The sequence below is a fragment of the Marmota flaviventris genome, chromosome X (assembly GCF_047511675.1).
Source record: "Marmota flaviventris isolate mMarFla1 chromosome X, mMarFla1.hap1, whole genome shotgun sequence".
In the NCBI taxonomy this organism is placed as follows: domain Eukaryota; kingdom Metazoa; phylum Chordata; class Mammalia; order Rodentia; family Sciuridae; genus Marmota; species Marmota flaviventris.
Window position 1 is genome coordinate 69928319 of NC_092518.1, and position 19900 is coordinate 69948218.

Genomic DNA, 19900 nt, shown 5'->3' on the forward strand with positions numbered 1-19900 from the left:
GGTGACACAAGTCCATATGTAGTATGCTTTTTTTCTCTACTTCTGAATTCATTACTTAAGTCAGGCTGACCTTTTTCTTTCTTTCTTTTTTTTTAAGAGAGAGACAGAATTTTATATATATATATATATTTTAGTTTTGGGCGGACACAACATCTTTGTTTGTATGTGGTGCTGATGACCCAACCCGGGCCGCACGCATGCCAGGCGAGCGCGCTACCGCTTGAGCCACATCCCCAGCCCAGGCTGACCTTTTTCATTGCTATTCTGTCTGCAGGGAATACTCTTTCCTAAATTCCTTCCAGAATTTTTCCAAATCACCTTATCAGAGATTCTTTATCTAATCTATATAAATCAGCAAACACTCATTCCATCTGCATATTGTTTTATTTTCTTCTGTAGCATTTGGCACTATGTGGTGTTTGTTTTTCTTTCGCTCCTGTAAGCATATGCTTCCTGAGAAGCCACTAAGTTTGGATCTGTACTCTGAAGACCTGCCTGGCATAGAGTTGGTGCTCAGTGAACATGCTCATGTATGGGAAACATAACATGTTCTTCATATGACTATATAGTTATTTTTAAGGCATTGGAGTTGGATATTAAGTTCATGTCTAAAAACTCATGTATGCCTGAAAACAAAAATAACGAAAAGCTCTGCACTCAAGGAAACAATTTTCAACTGGGCTATGGAGAATTCTGAAAGGCTTTATTTGGGATCTGGGTGGTCAATTGCAAGGATAAAACTTATCTCTGAAAGACAGGTCACAATCTAATTGCATCAGCTGCCAAAGCGTTGGTCTGAGGGCGGAGAAAGGGCGGGAGCCTGCTAGAAAAGGGCGTAGCGGGGCGCGGTTCTCGCGAGAGAAGTCTAGTTGAACTGCTTTGTCCCTCTGCGTTCTCCGTATGAAAACTGGAGCCGAGAGGGCCCTAGAGATGGCGGTCGTTAGGGTGAGTGAGAATAAACTTGCTTAGTTTCCTTTTACTTTTTCTTCCTTTTTTTGTTTTCTTTTTTTAGTGCCGGCAACATTCTAGTAACTCTAGAAAGTCTCCTTCTAACTTCCGAAGGGAGTCCCGCAGAAAGCAGCGGGGTGGAGGCGTGGGCGCGAAAGACTTGGTAACATTAACATTTGAAAGTTCAAGACACCTGCCTCTCCAGAGTTTCCGCAGCCCTGGACACAGCACTCTCCTTAGTTCCCAGTGGTTGATAGTTTATACAGCAGCATGGTACATTCTGGGAGACCGCTGGGTGAAATTGGCCAGGCAACGAGCTGCTTGCAATAAAGAGAAAACAATCCTTGGCAGTTGTCTGGGCGCCCATAGCGTAGTCTCATGACTCTGTAGAGTTTGTTCAAATATTATTTGAGGTTAAAACATAAAACAGTCCAGTACAGAGATGCCCCAGAGTCTGGCAGAGTGCAAGTTTATACATGGTGTTGTTAATCTCAGTGTTCTAATAACAAATCTATTTCTTTTGAGTTTTATAGTGAGAAAAGTGCTTTTACTTAGGAATCCGAGCACAGGAAGTGACGCAGCTGGCTGCAGTTCCCTACGAAGGTTTCATTAAAGGTTTCAAATATTTACGTAGCGTATTTCCAGTGTAAAATATTTTTGCTAGACTTGAAGATACAAATACACATAACTAAGTTCAGCCGAACCTGATTTTTAAGTCAGCCTAGTATCCATCCTGATTTACCATTCTCACTTCATTTCTGCAGTTCTAGCACTCATACTTCATCTGAATTATCACAACATCCTCCTAACTGAATTCTGCCTCTGGTCTGGCTCTTGTGGAATCCATTTTCCCCAGTGCTGCCAGAGTACTTCTACCAAAATGCAAATCTGAATATGCTCCTCTGCTAAAAAGTCTTTATGGATACTTTTTTACCAGCCTTGTGGGGTCAAATCACACTCCTATGTCTAGAATATCTCACCCTGCCTTGACTTTCCAGCTTCATCTCCAGACATTTGGAAAACTTCCTTTTTTTCAATACTGAACTACTTGCTTCATCCCTCCTTGTCATTTTTATCTCCTCTTTTCTGCTGGCTCTTAAGTGTCCTTTTCCATCCTCATCCAATTACTTTCTACTCATAGGTCATGTATTCATTTGACAGATATTTGTGAGCAGCCTCCCCATTTGCTATGCACAAAATGCCTTTTATAAGAGAGTGTCTCTGTTCTCCCCAGCATAGTTTAAATATTTCCTCTCTGTGCTCTCAGAGACTCTCAGCATACTCCTGCCATAGTATTTCTTACACTACAAAAGTAGACTATTTACCTGTCTTTTCTACTGTCCTAAACGAAAATTTCTTACAGACAATAGTTATAGCATGTTAGTCTTTATATTCTCAATAGCCAGCACAGGTCAGGTTTATATTGCATATTCAAAAGTTATACATGATTTAATAAGTACTTGGCAAAGAGAATAAAAGAGACTAAACAGTGGAGATGCAACATAGTACAAATGACTATGATTTCAGAGTAAGGGAAATGCCTTACATCAAGAGAAGTATAAGGTGCTCTTAAGGTTCAAAGGAGAAAAAGTTCACACAGAGTTTGAGTAGAATATAAAATGGCTTCATGGAGGAGGTTCATAGACAGAAGGAATGGTCAGGGGTTATCAGAGCAAATCAGAAAAGTGTTCTATTAGTGAAAGCTAGAGAAAGAAAGTCTTTCAATTTGATCATTAGTTCATGACCAGGCCCTGTGCTAAAACACTTTATATGTTAATTCATTTATTCTCAAGACAACTTTATGTGGTAGAGATTTATCTTTTTTTACAGATAAAAAACTAATGTTTAGAGTAGTCAAATGGCCAAAGTCATAATGCTAATAAGAGCTGAAGTGAGATGAAAAGGTATTAGAGTAATAGAGATCCTAGATTGTAGGAAGTTAAAGAAAGGATAAGAGATGGAGAAATGGTATTCATTTAGCACCCAATTTGGCTATTTGCTTTACATGTATTTTCAGTTTAATCTATTTGATGGCCCTAAGAAAGGGTCATTAACCCATTTTAAAGATGAAAAACTGATGCTTAGGAAAAGTGCTTGTTGCAGGTCTTATAGCTGATAAGTGGAAGAGCCAGACCCAAACACAAGGTTTTTTGGCTTCAAAGTCTTCCTGCTACTCCCTGCTTTATATGGAAACAAAATGTATATTTAGAGAAGTTTAGTGGTTAAAGGAAGGAAAGAAATTTGGGATGGGGGAGCAAATTCCAGATGAGTCTTATAGTTAAAAACAGGAGACTTGTTGCAAATTTGAAGACGAGGACAATGTGCCAAGAGCTAGTGTAGATTGCAAGATAATAACATTAATCACTGCCATTATGTTATTTAACATTTAATATAAGGTATATATTTCACTAATCACATTCCTGTGACTTTCTCATTTATATTTCACAGTGGCCCATTGATTATATACTGTTACTTATCATCTTTAGTTTTTTTTTTTTTTTGGTAGTTGTAGATGGACAGAATGCCTTTATTTATTTTTATGTGGTGCTAAGGATTGGACCCAGTGCCTCACACATGCTAGGCAAGCACTCTGCCACTGAGCTACAGCCCTAGCCCCCTTTTTAAGTAAAATAATGGTGTCACATTTGTAAAAAAAAAAAAAAAAAATTAAAAAAAAATCTTTTTAGTTATGATTTGATGCCAGAATATACCTTGACATTATCACAAAAGCATGGAACCCAACCCTCTCCAATACATTACCCAACACTTCACTCCCAAACGAAGTGTTGGGCCTTCATTTTCTTCTAGTAGGTGCAGGGTTTCTAGTCTAATGTCCTTGATCCATATTGAATTAACTTCTGTGCAGGGTGAGAGGTAGGGGTGAAATTTCATTCTTCTACATATGGATTTCCAGTTTTCCCAGCACCATTTGTTAAAAAGGTTATCTTTTCTCCAACATATGCTTTTGGAACCTTTGCCTAGTATCAGATAACTGTACTTACATGTCTGTGTCCTCTGTTGTCTTCATTAGTCTTCATGCCTGTTTTGGTGACAATTCTATGCTGATTTTGTTACTGTAGCTCTATAGTGTAATTTGGGGTCTGGTATTCTGATTACCCTGCTTGACTTTTTAAAAAATATTTTTAGTTATAGATGCACACAATGCCTTTATTTTATTTATTTATTTTTATATGGTGCTGAGGATCAAACCCAGTGCCTCACATAAGCTAGGAAAGTGCTCCACCACTGAACCACAACCCAGCCTTACTGCTTCACTTTTCTCACTAAGGATTGCATTGGCTATTCTGGTTCTCTTATCCACATGAATTTCATAATTGCCTTTTCTAGTTCTTTGAAGAATGTCATTGGAATATTGATGGGAATTGCATTGAATCTGCATAGTGCTTTTGATAATATGGCCATTTTGATAATATTCATTCTGCCTATCTAAGAACATGGGAGGTCTATCCACCTTGTAAGGTCTCCTTCAATTGCTTTCTTTAAAGTTCTATAGTTTTCATTGTAGAGGTTCTTCACATCTTTTGTTAGATTGATTCCCAAGTAATTTATTTTTTGAGGTATTGTAAATGGGATAGTTTTCCTAATTTTTCTTTCAGCAGATTCATCATTGGAAAACAAGAACACAATTGATTTATGGGTGTTGATTTTATATCCTACTTTGGAAAATTCATTTATGAGCTCTAGAAGTCTTTTAGTGGATTTTTTTTTTTTTTTGGTTCTTCTAAATTGAGAATCATGTCATCAGCAAACAGATTATTTAAGCTCTTTTCCTATTTTTATCCCTTTAATGTCTTTCTTTTGCCTGATTCCTCCAGCTAGAGTTTCAAAGAATATGTTGAGTAGGAGTGATGGAAGTGGGAATCCTTGTCTTGTTGCTTTCTTTAGAAGAAATAATTTTGTTTTTTGACCACTCAGTATAATGTTAGCCTTGAATTTGTTACATATAGCTTTTCCAATGTTGATGTAAGTTACTTCTATCCCAAGTTTTTCTATTGTTGTGTAATCATGAATGGGTACTGTAATTTTTCTAATATTTTATGTATCTATTGAGGTAATCATGTAATTCTTTTCCTAAAGTTAGTTATGTGGTGAATTACATTTGGTTTCTGCATGTTGAACCCAACTTGCATCCCTAAAATGAAAAACACTTTATCCTGATGCACTTTTTAATGTGCTTTTGAATGCTGTTTGCCAATATTTTAACAGGTATGGAAACTAAAACTTAAAATGGTTAAGTAACTTCCTTAGTAGTAAGTGGTAGAAGTAGATCTGAAGTAGTATGATCTAAATCCAGAAGCTGCACTCAACTTTATTTCATAAAGAGGTGGTAAATTTGAAAGGACAGATGGAGGGATTACCCCTGGCCAAAAGGATCCTTGGCTTTGTAGGCCAGGATAGGTAGATCAAAGGTGAAGAAAATAACAGAAAGATTTAAAAGAACAGAGAAGGGAAATGGGAGACCTCATGTTGGATGTCTGTGTCTTCCCAGTGTAAGTTCATCTAAGAAAGGAAAAGTAGAACGTGTCTTTAGGAGTTCAAGAATGGAAAAGGCTTGGATATGGCATTGTAGGCAATTTATTAAGGCTCAGTAGACATCAAATAAAATACTTGCATAGAAGTGAGGGCCTAGCTGATGTTATCTTTACTGTTGTGACTTTCTCCAGAACTACGCAATCCCAAAAAAGCAAAAGGAGAAAATGGGTATGCACAAGTGCTGAGTGTTGGCAAGGTAGGAGTAATAAATGACCTGGGGAATTTATCCAAATTGTTGTCCAGACTGAATAAAGATACAAATGAAAAAGGATCGAAATGATGGCCTAGAGTACTAGGAGATTATCAGACATAGCGAGAAAGATGAACAAGCTCCAAGAACAAGGGAGATGCAAATGGCATTTAATTTTAGTGGGAAATTTTCAAGTACTGAAGATCTTGGAAATGAAAGCATATCTAAATTGTAGGGTAAGGTGCTACCAGTGGTGCATGCTTGTAATCCCAGTGGCTTGGGAGGCTGAAGCAGGAGGGTCATGAGTTCGAAGCCAGCCCCAGCAATGAGAGGTGCTAAGCAACTCAGTGAGACTATGTCTCTAAATAAATTACAAAATAGGGCTGGGGATGTGGTTCAGTGGTTGAGTGCCCCTGAGTTCAATCCCCTGTACCAAAACAAAAAAAGAAAAGAAAAGAAATGGCTAAGGTTTGTTCAGCTCTTGGGGTTGAAGAAGCTTAAGGAAGCATCTGTGATCCAAACTTCAACTTATAGTTGGACATCAGCAAGATGGCAGAATATGACTCTCCAGTGTTTATCCTTCCACAGATATATCAATTCAAACAATTGTCCATGTATGAAAGTAACTTCATAAGTGCTTTGGGAACCAGGTGAATTAAGACAAATTTAAGAGGGTGGAAGGTCAGTTTTACAACACCTACAAAATCCCTTCTCCAACTCAAGGCAATACGAGGAGAGAGATACCCTCTGCTTGTGCTATAGTGTGGATCCTAAATGTCCTCTAAAAGCCCATGTGCTTTGTTGCCATCCTGTGGTGCTATTGAAAGGTGGTTAAACTTTTAGGAGATGGGCCAAGATAGGCCAAGTAGGTCATGTGTGGTGTACTCTTGATGGATATATTGGGACCTTGGACCCTTTCTTTTGTCTTTATGTCTGTTATGAGGTGACAGACTTTCTTTTCCACAAGCTCTAGCCATGATATACTTGGCTACCATAGACCCAAAGCAGCAGGACCAAGCAAACTTAGACTAAAACCTCTGAAACTGTCTATCATCTTTTTTTATTCATTCAAATTGAAGTCTTTCTCATTCTTGGTATGCTGTGTAGTTTTCAGTTAATACCTGTAAGTTTCGGGTATTGTGTTATAGAGCTCTGTATCTTATTCAACACTTCTGATTCCTGGTAAAGAAAAGAACAGTAGTGCCTTGTTAATTCCAGTAGTTTATAAGTCAAAGGTTCCTTCCAACCTCTATTGACATACCTGAACAAGGATGGCGTTTAAGAGGCCTACTGGCAGGCCTCTGATCTTACTACCCTGGCTTGGAGGGGTAGGGGTATTTCCTTACCGCTCCCCTCATGGCTTCCATTAATAACACAAGGCTGGGTGGGAGGCTTTTTACCACCAATAGTGGTGAAAATTTTGACTATCCACTAAGTCTTCTCTGGTACCCTAGTGGGGAGTTGGAAGAATGCTTCATTACCACTGAGAGTTCATAGATGCCCAGGCCCCCTATATGGTTTATACTGACATATTGTGGGATAGGACTCATTACTGCCTTGTAGAGATAAAAGTCTCAGATTCTCTAAATTCTCTAACATGAACCTAGATTCATGGGGAGTGTTAGAATACCTTGTTTCAGTCTTCCCAGGATGGATATCTCTGCTTTCCACTCAACCTTTGCTTGTGGAGGTGACTGTATGCTTTCAATTTTGTCTGTTGTATCTGGCTATAGTAGAGTTGAAGTTTTCAGTCTTGCTAGGGTGCTTCTTTCCTGGTCTTTTGGCTATAAAGAATAGATTTTTTCTTGGGTATTTGTGAACACTGATTGCCATTTCAATGTTACTGGCTTCTCCAGCACCCAACCCAAGATATATGGGACAAATAGAAACCCAGGGACCTTTTAGCGACCAGGGAAGCCAAGGCAGGAGGATTGTAAATTCAAGGTCAGCCTCAGAAACTTAATGAGACCCTGTCACAAAAAATAAAAGGGTTGGGGATATGGCTTAGTGGTTAAGCACCCCTGGCTTCAATCCCTGGCACCACAAAAAAAAAAGAAACAAAACCCTAGGACTTCATTGCCACACCATTCCTCAGATATCGAGGTCCCTTTCTGGTCCATCTTCTTTTCTCCAATTTTCAGTGTCTACATAAATTTGTTTTCTCTCTAATGTTCTGGGTTTTGAGCTATAATGAATGGGAAGAATTGGAAAAATATATTGACTGCATATTTTCAGAAGTAGAAATCCTCCATCATGTCTGTCTTTTTTTTTTATAATAATTCTGTTTATTTGGAAGCAAGGACAGTTTTCCACTACAGTCTGTTTATCATATAATGTAACTTTTAAAGGGTAAAAAGGAAGATCTCTATTTCTGGAGTTTTTTTCAAATCCTGAATTTCTTCTCAATCTATAATGAACCAAACACAAGATCAACACTTCTTATTGGAACTATTTTACTTATTTGAGGTTTTTTTTTCAGATCCTGAATTTCTTCTAAATCTACAATGAAATAGCCATGGGATTTGGAACATTGCTTCTGAGATAGACCCATTTGCCAATGAGAAAATCCAGTTCCAACTGGGGAAATTTAATGAGTCTCAGCCTTTTCAATTTAACATTATACCTACCTTGTAGAAAAATAAATCCAAGTATCCATCTGGTTTGAAGGAAAAGAGTTATTTATGACTTTATAAAAAAATGGAACTATGTAATGTAAAATTCCAAAAAAGTCAAATGGTGCTACATAAGACATTTTTGTTTCTTTTTCTTAGGAGAAAGAAGTTATATGGAAACTTCCATGTTTTCTTCTACTCCTCTATGTATAAAGTTGAAGGCAGGTCATGTTATAGGGTACATCACACCTTCTTAACTAAAAAAACTACTCATGCTACTTTTCTTTCAGCTTTGGCCACATAGAAAACATAATATCCTCTATGACTCCACAAAACAGAATGAATAAAACTGTAACACAGCAGCCTCTCATTTACGAAGGTGAATAGGGTTGCATCACTGGACTCAAACTGGATTGTTTGCTTTTTACCATTCTTTCAACTAAATGTAAGCATGCATTTAGCTGCTATACAATCTGGTGCTTCCGCAGAAGAATGAAAAAATTTAAAATAGTAAATGTTCCAAGGCTTGAAAAAATAAAAAAAACAGTCTCTTTCTCTAGAACAATCCCTCCTTTCATCCAAACGTGGATTTACACATGTAAAAATATGCATTTGTACAGGATCTTCTTAGGTATATCATATATGAAATCAATCTTGTTTTTTGTCTTTATGCTTTTTATCACATCAAAGGCTTAACTGCAAAACTGGATCTTTGTTTCTGTCCAGTAAATCTATGTCACAAGATGAACCAGAATTTAGAGATATATGTAACTTTCTAACATCTCTTTATTTTCAAATTACAACAAATATTTGGAATTTACTGCTGCTGTCTCAAATGTGCTTATCATAATAGTGGCTAAAACTGGAAGACTTTATTTTTTTAAAAAAACCCTTGAAGTCATCTTTACTTGTCAGTTATTAGTCTTCTTGTTTGTAGCAAAAGGCAAAGAATTTTTAAAAAATCATGATTTAATCATCTATTTCAAATTAAACAGCCTTCAGCTTGTAAAATAATTCTTGATAATGAAGCAATAATTCTTGATAATTGCAACAGAAGACTCATATCAGTTTCTTTTTTCTTCCTGGAGAAGTCAGCAGGATAACTGCATCCTGAGGGCTGATTTCTGTGTTAAATCTGAAAGGGGGAACAAAAGAAAAGTAGTCTTTTCCATTCCAAATCATTGAGGAAATGTATATAAAAGTGTCCATATTTCAGTAGGGAAAGTGGCCAGATAAAAGAAGCAGGACTAGCCTCTATAGAAGATAACAGAAATACCTGCCATGTCCTGAGTCCATAATTTTGTTTTGAGGTGAATATAAAAGCACCTAAATATCAGGAAATTGTTTGATGTCCTGTGTGATAAGTATTCTTGACTGGTCCAGTAGAGCAATTGGCTTACTGCCTGCCCTCGCCCCCACCCAAGGCCCAAATGGCCAGATGGCCAAGGAGCTTCTCACTCTGCCATCTTCACTTCTCACATCTCCCCTCCATCATGTCTTTTTAGCATCCTTTTCTTGTAATATTTGTCTGAGTCCCACCCTAGAGGGTTATGTAATCCTTGAGAGTAGGAGCAACCTTTTTTTTATATTTGTATCCCACATGCCTAAATACATCACCTGCCTAGAGCATAATGTTTAGGAAGTATTTGTTGAATAAGTTAAAACTTTGAATAACTTTAGACCTCTCATCCATAAGAAGTAATAGCTTTGTTAAAGAATAATGAATTAAATTAATAGTTCAGAATATGTTTAAATCTTGAGGGCTAATGATATAACTCAGTTGGTAGAGTGCTTGCCTCACATGCACAAGGCCCTGGGGTCAATCCCCAGCACCACACACACACACAAATCTTGAATTATTCTGGGCTTTTGTAGATTGACTCACTCATATTCTTTGTAGGTAAATTTTTCCAGTTGTTTGGAAAAAAATTTTGGGGGTTACTAGAGATTGAACTCAGGAATGGGCACTCGACCACTGAGCCACATCCCCAGCCCTATTTTGTATTTTATTTAGAGACAGGGTCTTGCTGAGTTGCTTAATCAGCCTTTTGCTGAGGCTGGCTTTGAACTTGTGATCCTCCTGCCTCAACCTCCCAAGCCACTGGGATTACAGGCGTGCACCACTTCACTGGCCCCTGGAAAACCTGAAAATGGGGCTATACTCTATCTCTGCCCTGCAGGTAGAATAGATCAATTCGTTCTTTGTGTCACCACAGTACATACCTCTTTTATGCTGCTTAGAACTATATATTACATATATTTTTATGTTTTTATTGCTGAATAAACTGAGATGTTCCTTAGAAACACAGACCATGTTTCATTCACTTTTGTAACTCAGACTTTGGAAATATAGTATATAGCAGACACTAATATTTGTTGAATGAATGAATGAGTGCATTCTGTGATGCCACTATAAACAAGTATAGAATTTAGATTTGAATATTTGTATTTAAATGTATTTAGAAGGAAAGTTTACTGTAATTACAGATTTTAAAATATATTAATTTCTAAAACCAGGATAATATTAAAGTGTAATATACCTATTTTTTTTCAAAATTCCATTTGAATAGTTTACTTTTTAAAATGGCTTTTGCTAGTGTTTTAAAATTTGAGCATTTATTTCATATTAATCAATAATGTATTTGTAGGAAGAAACATTAGAGCAAATAATTACAATTTTCTAAAAATAATGAAATACATCAAATCACAGATGTAAGAAGCAAAGAGAAAACCACCTAGAATATACTACACACATCACACACACACACACACACACACACACACACACACATCCTATTCCACACTACACATTTTGTTCAAACTGATGGAAAAAAAAATAAGTCTAGAAAACATCCACAAGAAAAAGATGCATTACATAAAGGGGTGCAGAAATGAAAAATACAGCATGCTTTCAGAAACACAAGTCAGAAAATGTATCTAAAGGAGAGTATTCTTTGTAATTGTGCTGTAACTAAGGGTTGTTAAATTGTACTTCTTTTTTTTTAATTTTTAGATGTATGGAACTTTATTTTTTTCATTTATTTATATGTGGTGCTGAGAATCAAACCCAGTGCCTCACACATGCTAGGTAAGCACTCTACCACTGAGCCACAGCATCAGCCCCAAATTGTACTTCTTACTTGCTTTTCTTTTGAACAGTTGAGGTATCTTTCAAAACAAAAATAAACTCCAATACCAAAATCTCCACTTATGCTAGTAGAGGAAATATTTGACTACGATCTATACTGTATTTTATATAATATTTACACTAATGTTTGGCTTCAAATAGTGGCATACAGTTACTTCTTTAGGATTTTATCTTTGATATTATTTTAAGATAAGTGTTTGATTTATCCTGAATTGGCTATCTCTGGTATTCATTTATATGCAAGAATTCTTTATTGTATTAAGACTGAATTATCTAAAGATTCTAGCTCTATGAAAGGCTTCTTCTGTTCAATAATTTAATGATACTGGTTAAATAACAAGTACAGTAAGGATGCAAACATTTTACAATATAACTTTTGCTCTAAGGAAACAAAGTTTTGTTTCTAAAGAGGACATAAACTTATGAAAGGGATGATGTTTTAAAATCATGTCCATTTTAATACTATAATATATACCAAAAAACTTAGCAATTCGAGTGAGAAGAGATGTATATATTATAAAACAGTAAGGCCTCATAAACCTTGAATTCTGACATTTAATTTATCAGTATTGAAGTGTAGTTAGCTTGTCAGATATGGCTTGGGGTTGAACATTGTTATGATATATTCCAGGAATTTAAGGCTGTTAGGCTGGCTAAATCAGAAAGGTTAATTTGGGTTTACTGATAGAAGCTGAGATTGAATTAGAAAAGGTAAGATTATAGAGTGCTAACATAAATTTGAATTTAACTTCAGGGCAGTGGGAAACCCTTGAAACAAATCCAAAATAATATATGTTTTTTTAAAAATTTAATGTAAAGTGGAGCAGACATACAAAAGGATATTAAAAATAATACAGTGAACACTTAAAACACAGTTGAAACTTCTTTTGTACCCCTCTAACCATGACTATTCCTCTTGCTTCCTGAACTACTGCATAACTACTTTCCTGACGTTGGTATTGAACATTGCCATGCATGTATATAGGCTTTTACCATATGTATGCATATTCTAAATTTTATATACTACTTTTTTGTGTGCTTTTATGTAAGTTTTATTTATGCTGCATATATTCTTCTGCTACTTATTATCAGCATTGTTCATGATTTTCATTCGTGTCTACATGTATAGCTCTTGTTTATTCATTTTTACTGCTGCTAGGTATCCCATTTTAAAAATATGCTATATTTATTTTTCTGTTAATGGATATTATGATCACTTTACCCATCATTTTCTCTATTATTTTTTTAATTTTCCCCATCATTTCTCTATTATAAATAATGTTGTTGTGAATGATCATATACATGTCTTCTTGGACTCCTGTGAGAGTTTCCCTGCTTTACAATAATATAATGGCTACAGACTTTGGGCACATTACTTAACATGTCTAAACTTCAGCTTTATCTGAATAATTAAAATAGATTAATACTTTTTTTCCAGGATTTTAAATTAGAATGTACTAAATAGGTAATACAAATGTATATAGCACTGTGTTATTGCTATTCAATAATTGCTAGCTGTTGTTGTTATTCTGTTGTAGAAGAATCATCATATTCCCAGCACCTCTGGTATTTCAGTATTACTAATCTACAGACCTCTTTAAGCCTCACATCCTTCATGCCAGTAGACTGAAAACCTATTTCTCATAATAATGACCATCAGTAATCTCAAGCAAATAGAATAGAAATTTGTTGCATATTATTATAAATTTGTATTAAATATTTATTCACAGCCTTATTTCTTTCTAAAATTATTCTAATTTCATTTAGACACTGAGTAGTTTTTAATGATATTTTTCATGACAGAAATTATCTTTAAATTGTGGTATATACTGTATTTATTTGGTTTTCATACTCCTTATGTATAAAATGTTATCCTTTCTCTCTGTCATTTAAGCACTAAGCTAGAAATTTGAATGCAGGTGTTACTGCAGAAATGGTTTACTCAAAAACTATTCTGTGAAGCGTAAAATAGTCTTCATGGCTTAAGAACAGTTTCCTTAAGAATAATCCAAATTGAAATAGGTAAAATTCTAGTAGAGTATGAATGAGAGTCCCATTTTCTTTGATCTTTGCACAAAAGCCTAACTGATAACAGTGTAAATTAAGGCTTAATATAGTCTCAAAGCTTCAAGAATTGAGATGCTAAAAGGCTTTACAGTTTGGTGAAAATTTTACTCCTATAGCTTTTCTATAGGTTGTGTTTGATGTCAGCATTTCAGTTCTCTGAAGTAGACTGTTTGAAATACTGATGTGAAAGGCCCAAATTGTACAGGTACATTTCTGTAATTTGATTATTATAGTTTGATTATTTGTTCTTCTGTACCACTGTCTTTTCCAAGAGTTTTGCAAGAAAATATAGGTATGGTTTTTTAAAAATATCTTCTTTCAACAGAGTATCAGCTTTTCCTGTACCAGTATAATAAATAATACTGTGGCTGAAAGACTCAGCTGTTCCCTGTAGATTTAATGATAGTTTATTCTCTTAGAGATGATTCACCTACTCATTATTTTCTGAAGAAAATAAGCATGCTGATCTATAGAGGTCCTGTGTTAGTGACTCATTGGTGATTACTCTAAAACAGGGCAGCCTGTGTAAGACTTTTATGTTGCTGTCAAGAAATAGCTCTTAGGCTATATCTCCAAAGTGAAGCAATAATACCTTTTACTATTTCCAATTTCAGCCAGAAAAAAATACAGTAGTATCTCTTTTAAAACAGAAGATGTGCTTAGTGGCATTTGGTATTACCAGAAACTTTATTATCCTTGGAAAATAGTCTTGGAGACAGAGTAGTGCAGCCCAGAAGTCAGAAAAGAGGATCAATATGGGTTTTCATGTGGAAGAGAAGCTGGACCTTCTCTGTATGACCCAAAGTTGTGTAACTAGAACAGTGAAAATTATATGGACATTTTTCAGGTCATTCTACTGAAGAACTTTTTCATAGAGATATTTAAAAAGGAGGGGGGGGGGGAATGATCTATTGATACAGCTTCCTGGTACTGAAAAAGGTCACAGACTGTTAGCGTATTTTGGAAAGGATTTTAGCATCAGATGATCTTTAAGGTTCCACTGCATTCAGAGATTGAAATTCTCATACTAAGAAGGTGATATGTTTCATATACAACACTTTTAAAACCAGTCTCTTTCGACATCTGTTGTTAAATTTAACAATTGTTATTCAAGAGCAATTCTTGATCTTTCAGAAAAATTTTTGTTCCCCCTATCCTTACTTGATACTTAGAAAAGTCTTAAAACGTCATTAGTTGTATAGTTATGCCCATATATAGTTTGTTACAGTCCTCCCTCTTCTGATAAAGCAGCTATTAGGAAAAAGAAAGAAAAAGTACAGGTAAAATAAGGATTAAAAAACTATTTGGGGGCTGGTGTTGTAGCTTAGTGGTACAGCACTTGCCTCGCAGGTGTGAGGCACTGGATTCAGTCTTAGCACCACATAAAAACAAATAAAGGTATTTAGTCCATATACAACTAAAAAAATTAAAAAAAAAAAACAATTGGAACAAATGGTTGTGGGAAAAATTAAATGATGGGAGAAAGAAGAAAGTACAAAAAGTGGGAGGAAGATGTAAGAAGGAGGAACAAAAAAAGTAATTAATAATAGGTAAGCTGACTTTCCTTTAGCAAGGATGGCAGACTACAAATTTCCTCTGTCCCTTACCCAAATCCAGTGATCCAGAGTTTATAAATAGCTCTGGGGTGATGATACCTTGTAAGTAGCTCATCTAATACAAGTTCCACACTGGAATGGAAACTTCTTTTCATACATTTTCACCTCCCTCCACTACTGGATATTTTGGACTCCACAAAAATAAGGCCTTTTAAAAAATGACTTAAGCTATCATGATATAAATCAATAATTTTCCCTAGGAAATTCATTAATCAAAATATTGTTGGCCATTCTTATTAAATGTACATCAATTTAGATCTAAGGTAGTATTTTTAAGTGTATATTTAATACAACATAATAATAACCATGTTGATTTCACCAAGAGATTTTGTCATTTCATATATAAAGTAGAATGCTGTTTTCAGTTGAAAGAATCAGGCAGGCTTGTTGGCCACTTAGAAGTGGTCTTCAGAAAGTTGAAATTTGGGCAAGGAATGTTCTGAAACTACTTTAAACCCTATAGTTTATCTGGGCACAGTGGTGCATGCCTGTAATCCCAACAGCTTGGGAGTCTGAGGCAGGAGAATCATAGGTTCAAAGCCAGTCTCAGCAACTTGGCAAGGCCATGAGCAACTTAGAGAGACCATATCTCAAAATAAAATATAAAAATTGGCTGGGGATGTGGCTCAGTGGTTAAGTGCCCCTGGGTTCAATCCCTGGTACTACTACTACTACTGATGAGGATGATAATAACAACAACAACAATAAATAAAATAAAATTTAAAAATAGTTTTTTGGAACCTCAGATGTTTCAGAGAGTCTAGGAGCCTGTGAGCATATGCAAAACTCTCAGTGTAAGTACATTTTGGGAGAAGATAGTTCATAGTTTTTATTAGATTTTCAAAAAGGTTAAATCACTGAATCAGTTTTAGAATTTTAGATTAACCTTAGGACACTTAGCTGTTTGCCTCCATGAATGCTTGGCACATAGGCATTTAATAAATGTTACATAAAGAAAGTTACTAGAGGGCTGAGGCTATAGCTCAGTGGTAGAGCCCCCTCCTCGCACGTGTGAAGCACTGAGTTCAATCCTCAGCGCCACATAAAAATAAAGATATTGTGTCCATCTACAACTAAAAAAATATTTTTAAAAAAGAAACTAACTAGACTCTATTTATACTGTTATTTAACAGAGATTATTTAATCACTTTGTTTGAGATCCTTAGACCTCCAAAGTCCTTTGGATATGAAGAGATAAAAGATTGCTTCTACATTTTAGTGGCAAATAGGTCGCATATATTGAAGTATATATATTTGTATATATTTATAAATTCATGTATATTTGTGTAAAATATATATATATATATATATATATATATATATATATATATATATATATACATAAATAAAATTAAATACCAGATTAGCACATCACACAAAGAATATTAATATGACTTCAGAGTTGGCTTTGAGTGATATAGTGGAATGTAAACTAGACTTTCAGTAAAGGACAGGACTTAGGTAAATGTGCTACTATCTACTATGTGACAGGTATTTTTAGGTACAGGATTGGGGGGTTGTTTTAATAGGGAAAATTAAATTTGAGTGAAGGCACTGAACAGATAATATGTTTGAAACGTTTAGGTTCTAAGAAAACTAATTTGGCTAGAGTCAGAGGGTATAGGGAAGGTAGTGGAAGAACAAAGGACTATTTTAGAAAGATCAATTCAACTTCCCTGTGTAGTTTCTTTAATCCTATTTTATTTTATTTTTTTAGAGAGACAGAGATAATATTTTAATATTTATTTTTTAGTTTTCAGCGGACATAACATCTTTATTTGTATGAGGTGCTAAGGATCGAATCCAGCGCCCCGCGCATGCCAGGCGAGCACGCTACCGCTTGAGCCACATCCTCAGCCCTTTAATCCTATTTTAAAAATTTATAACATTTAAATTTTTCACCAAAGACAGCTTGAAAAATCATCTTATTGGAGTTTTACTATATTTTCAAGTAAATAGAATACTTTTAATATTCCTCTCCTACAACTCCACAAGGTAAATATTTTTTCTTGTATATAATGCACAGATGTATAAAAGTGTGTGTTATATACGGAGAAAAATGGGGGGGGGCATTAGGTGTTTTTTTAAGGCATCCAGTTACTGATTTTGACAGTATTTTTTGTCTCACCCTGATTACCATAAACTGATTGTAGTTGAATTATACAAATCTATTGTGTCATTTCTGGATGATTTTTAGATGATTATTTGTGTAACTCTACTACCTACATGTATTTTTATTTTAATTTTTCTTCTCCTTGTATTTTTATTTATCTAAAATATATTTTTGACATTTTTTAGGTGTTAGTAATAATTATGTCACAATTTTAATTGCAAAATAATTTCCTTAATAGAACCTAATTAATATACTTGGTGCCTGAAATAGTTTACCATTAATGATCTATAATTTCATAATACAGCCACAGTGAGCTGCACAGTTATTTGTTCAACTTAATTTTGGCCTTTTAAATACCAGAGCTTTACATTTGAGGAAAATTGCATTTCAAGAGTACCTTCTAATTTCCATCCATCTTTGAACCAGAACTGAAGACATGAATATATATTGGGCCCAAATGGATGTTGAACCCAGCAAAAAAACTTTAAAAATGTTGTCTTACAAAGGTTGATAATGGGGCTGGGGTATGGCTCAAGTAGTAGCACGCTTGCCTGGCATGTGTGAGGCATTGGGTTTGATCCTCAGCACCACATAAAAATAAAATAAAGATATTGTGTCCACCTAAAGCTAAAAATAAATATTATTAAAAAAAGTTTGGTAGTGTGATTTGCTTTTGTCCCATGAATGTGAAATTATATATATATATATATATATATATATATATATATATATATATATATACACACACACACACACACACACACACACACACACATACACATACATACAATTTCTTGGCTTTGTGGGCAGTGTGATGTGCTCAGTTAATAAGAGGCAGCATTTTTACAAGAATTTTCTGTCCTTCCAAAGTCTTTTTTCAAACAAAGATGTCAGTTCTGGACTAGGGAAGCTGTGAATGAATTCATAATTTGGCATTTTTCATGTCAAATAAGCCAACAAATGATTTCTCTGATAATTTTTTGTAGACTTTAGGTGACCATTGGTAAATTAAAATAATTCGTATTTCATAATCCTGTGTTTTGTACTGTATCAATAAACATCAGATGAGAGATCTCTGTTTGAGATATAAGCCTATAGAATATTATAACATGATGCATACACAGAAGAGTAATCTTTGAAATGTAAGGGTTGAAAAATAAGACCACATGTATAGATTGAGATAAATGACAGAACCCAAAAAGTACAAAATGGTTTTAATCAGTGTGTTTAATCATTTTCTTAAGCTAGGGTAGTGATCTATCTGATTGACAAGGTTTATCTTGACTTGACAGTAGAAATTATACTTTGTTGGAATTAGATGAGACTGGAGTTGTGGCCTTGGGCCAGGAGACTGAGGATGAAGTAATGGTGATGATTGTAACAACAAGTATATATTGAGCTATTTCTCTGTGTTAGTTGCTATGAGATAGGTGATATTACACATGTGGAAATTGATCATCCATCTGATCACTTGCTCAAAGCGATATCATAAATAGTAGAGATAGAATTTGAATCAAGGTCTATCTAACTTTAAAAATCTGTCTTTTTTTTCACTACTTTACCAAGGAGATGGTAAAGGCCTGGTTTAGATTGGTGGTCCTGAAAGCACCTTGTGCCTACCTATATCATAGCACTTATCACTCCGGTGTTTTTTGTGTTATGTACTGTCCTATTAGAATATGAATCTGAGAACATGAATCATATCTTAATCATCTTTATAATGCCAGCACCTAATATAATAACCAGGTACTTTATAAAGTTTGTGGAATGAAAGAATAGAAAGTCAGTAGCCAGGTTTGGTGGCACATGTCTGTAATCCCAGGTGCTCCGGAGGCTGAGACAGGAGGATCATGAGTTTAAAGCCAGCCTCAGCAACAATGAGGTGCTAAGTAACTCAGAGAGACCCTGTCTCTAAATAAAATACCAAAATAGAAAGTAAGGAGTACTATACTCCTTTTATATAGTATGTTAACTCACACTACAGTGATGCAACCACATCAATAGTTATAGCAGCTCAATTCACAATAGCCAAGCTAGGTGCCCTTCAATAAGTGATTGGATAAAGAAAATGTGGTATATATACACAATGAAATATTACTCAACCATAAAGAACAATGAGATTATGGCATTTGCCAGTAAATGGATGGATCTAGAGACTGTCATGGTAAGTGAAATAAGCCAGTCCCAAAAAACCAAAGGCCAAATATTCTCTCTGATATGTGGATGCTAAACTATAACAAGGGAGGGTAGGTAGGTTAAGTATACAAAGTCATGGGATTAGACAAAGGGGGATGAAGGGAAGGGAGTGGAAATGGGATTAGGAAAGATGGTAGATCGAATCGGACATAACTTTCCTATGCTTATATATGGATACACAACCAGTCTAACTCCACTTCATGTACATCTAAAAGAATGGGATCAAAATTGGAATAAGTTGCACTCCATGAAGGTATAATATGTCAAAATATACCCTACTGTCATGTATATCTAAAATCAATAAACAAAAACAAAATATGATTATACATATACCAAATGGAAATACCTATTTGTGTTCACCATGTAAAGGAATGTTTACAACAGCATTTTGTGCAAACTGGAAACAATTCGAATGCATATCAGTAATTAAAGAATAAATAAAAAGGCTCTATTTTT

General features: G+C 35.1%; 1 protein-coding gene across 1 annotated transcript in view; it reads left to right on the plus strand.

Annotated features, from left to right (window-relative positions):
• The first annotated feature begins 863 nt into the window (after positions 1 to 863).
• Positions 864 to 19900, plus strand: part of Apool (apolipoprotein O like) — a 74901-nt gene continuing 55864 nt past the window's right edge. Inside the window, exon 1 of the mRNA XM_027932468.2 lies at positions 864 to 945. Coding sequence (XP_027788269.1) covers positions 901 to 945 — 45 coding nt within the window. The 5' untranslated portion in view covers positions 864 to 900. The remainder of the gene's footprint in view (positions 946 to 19900) is intronic.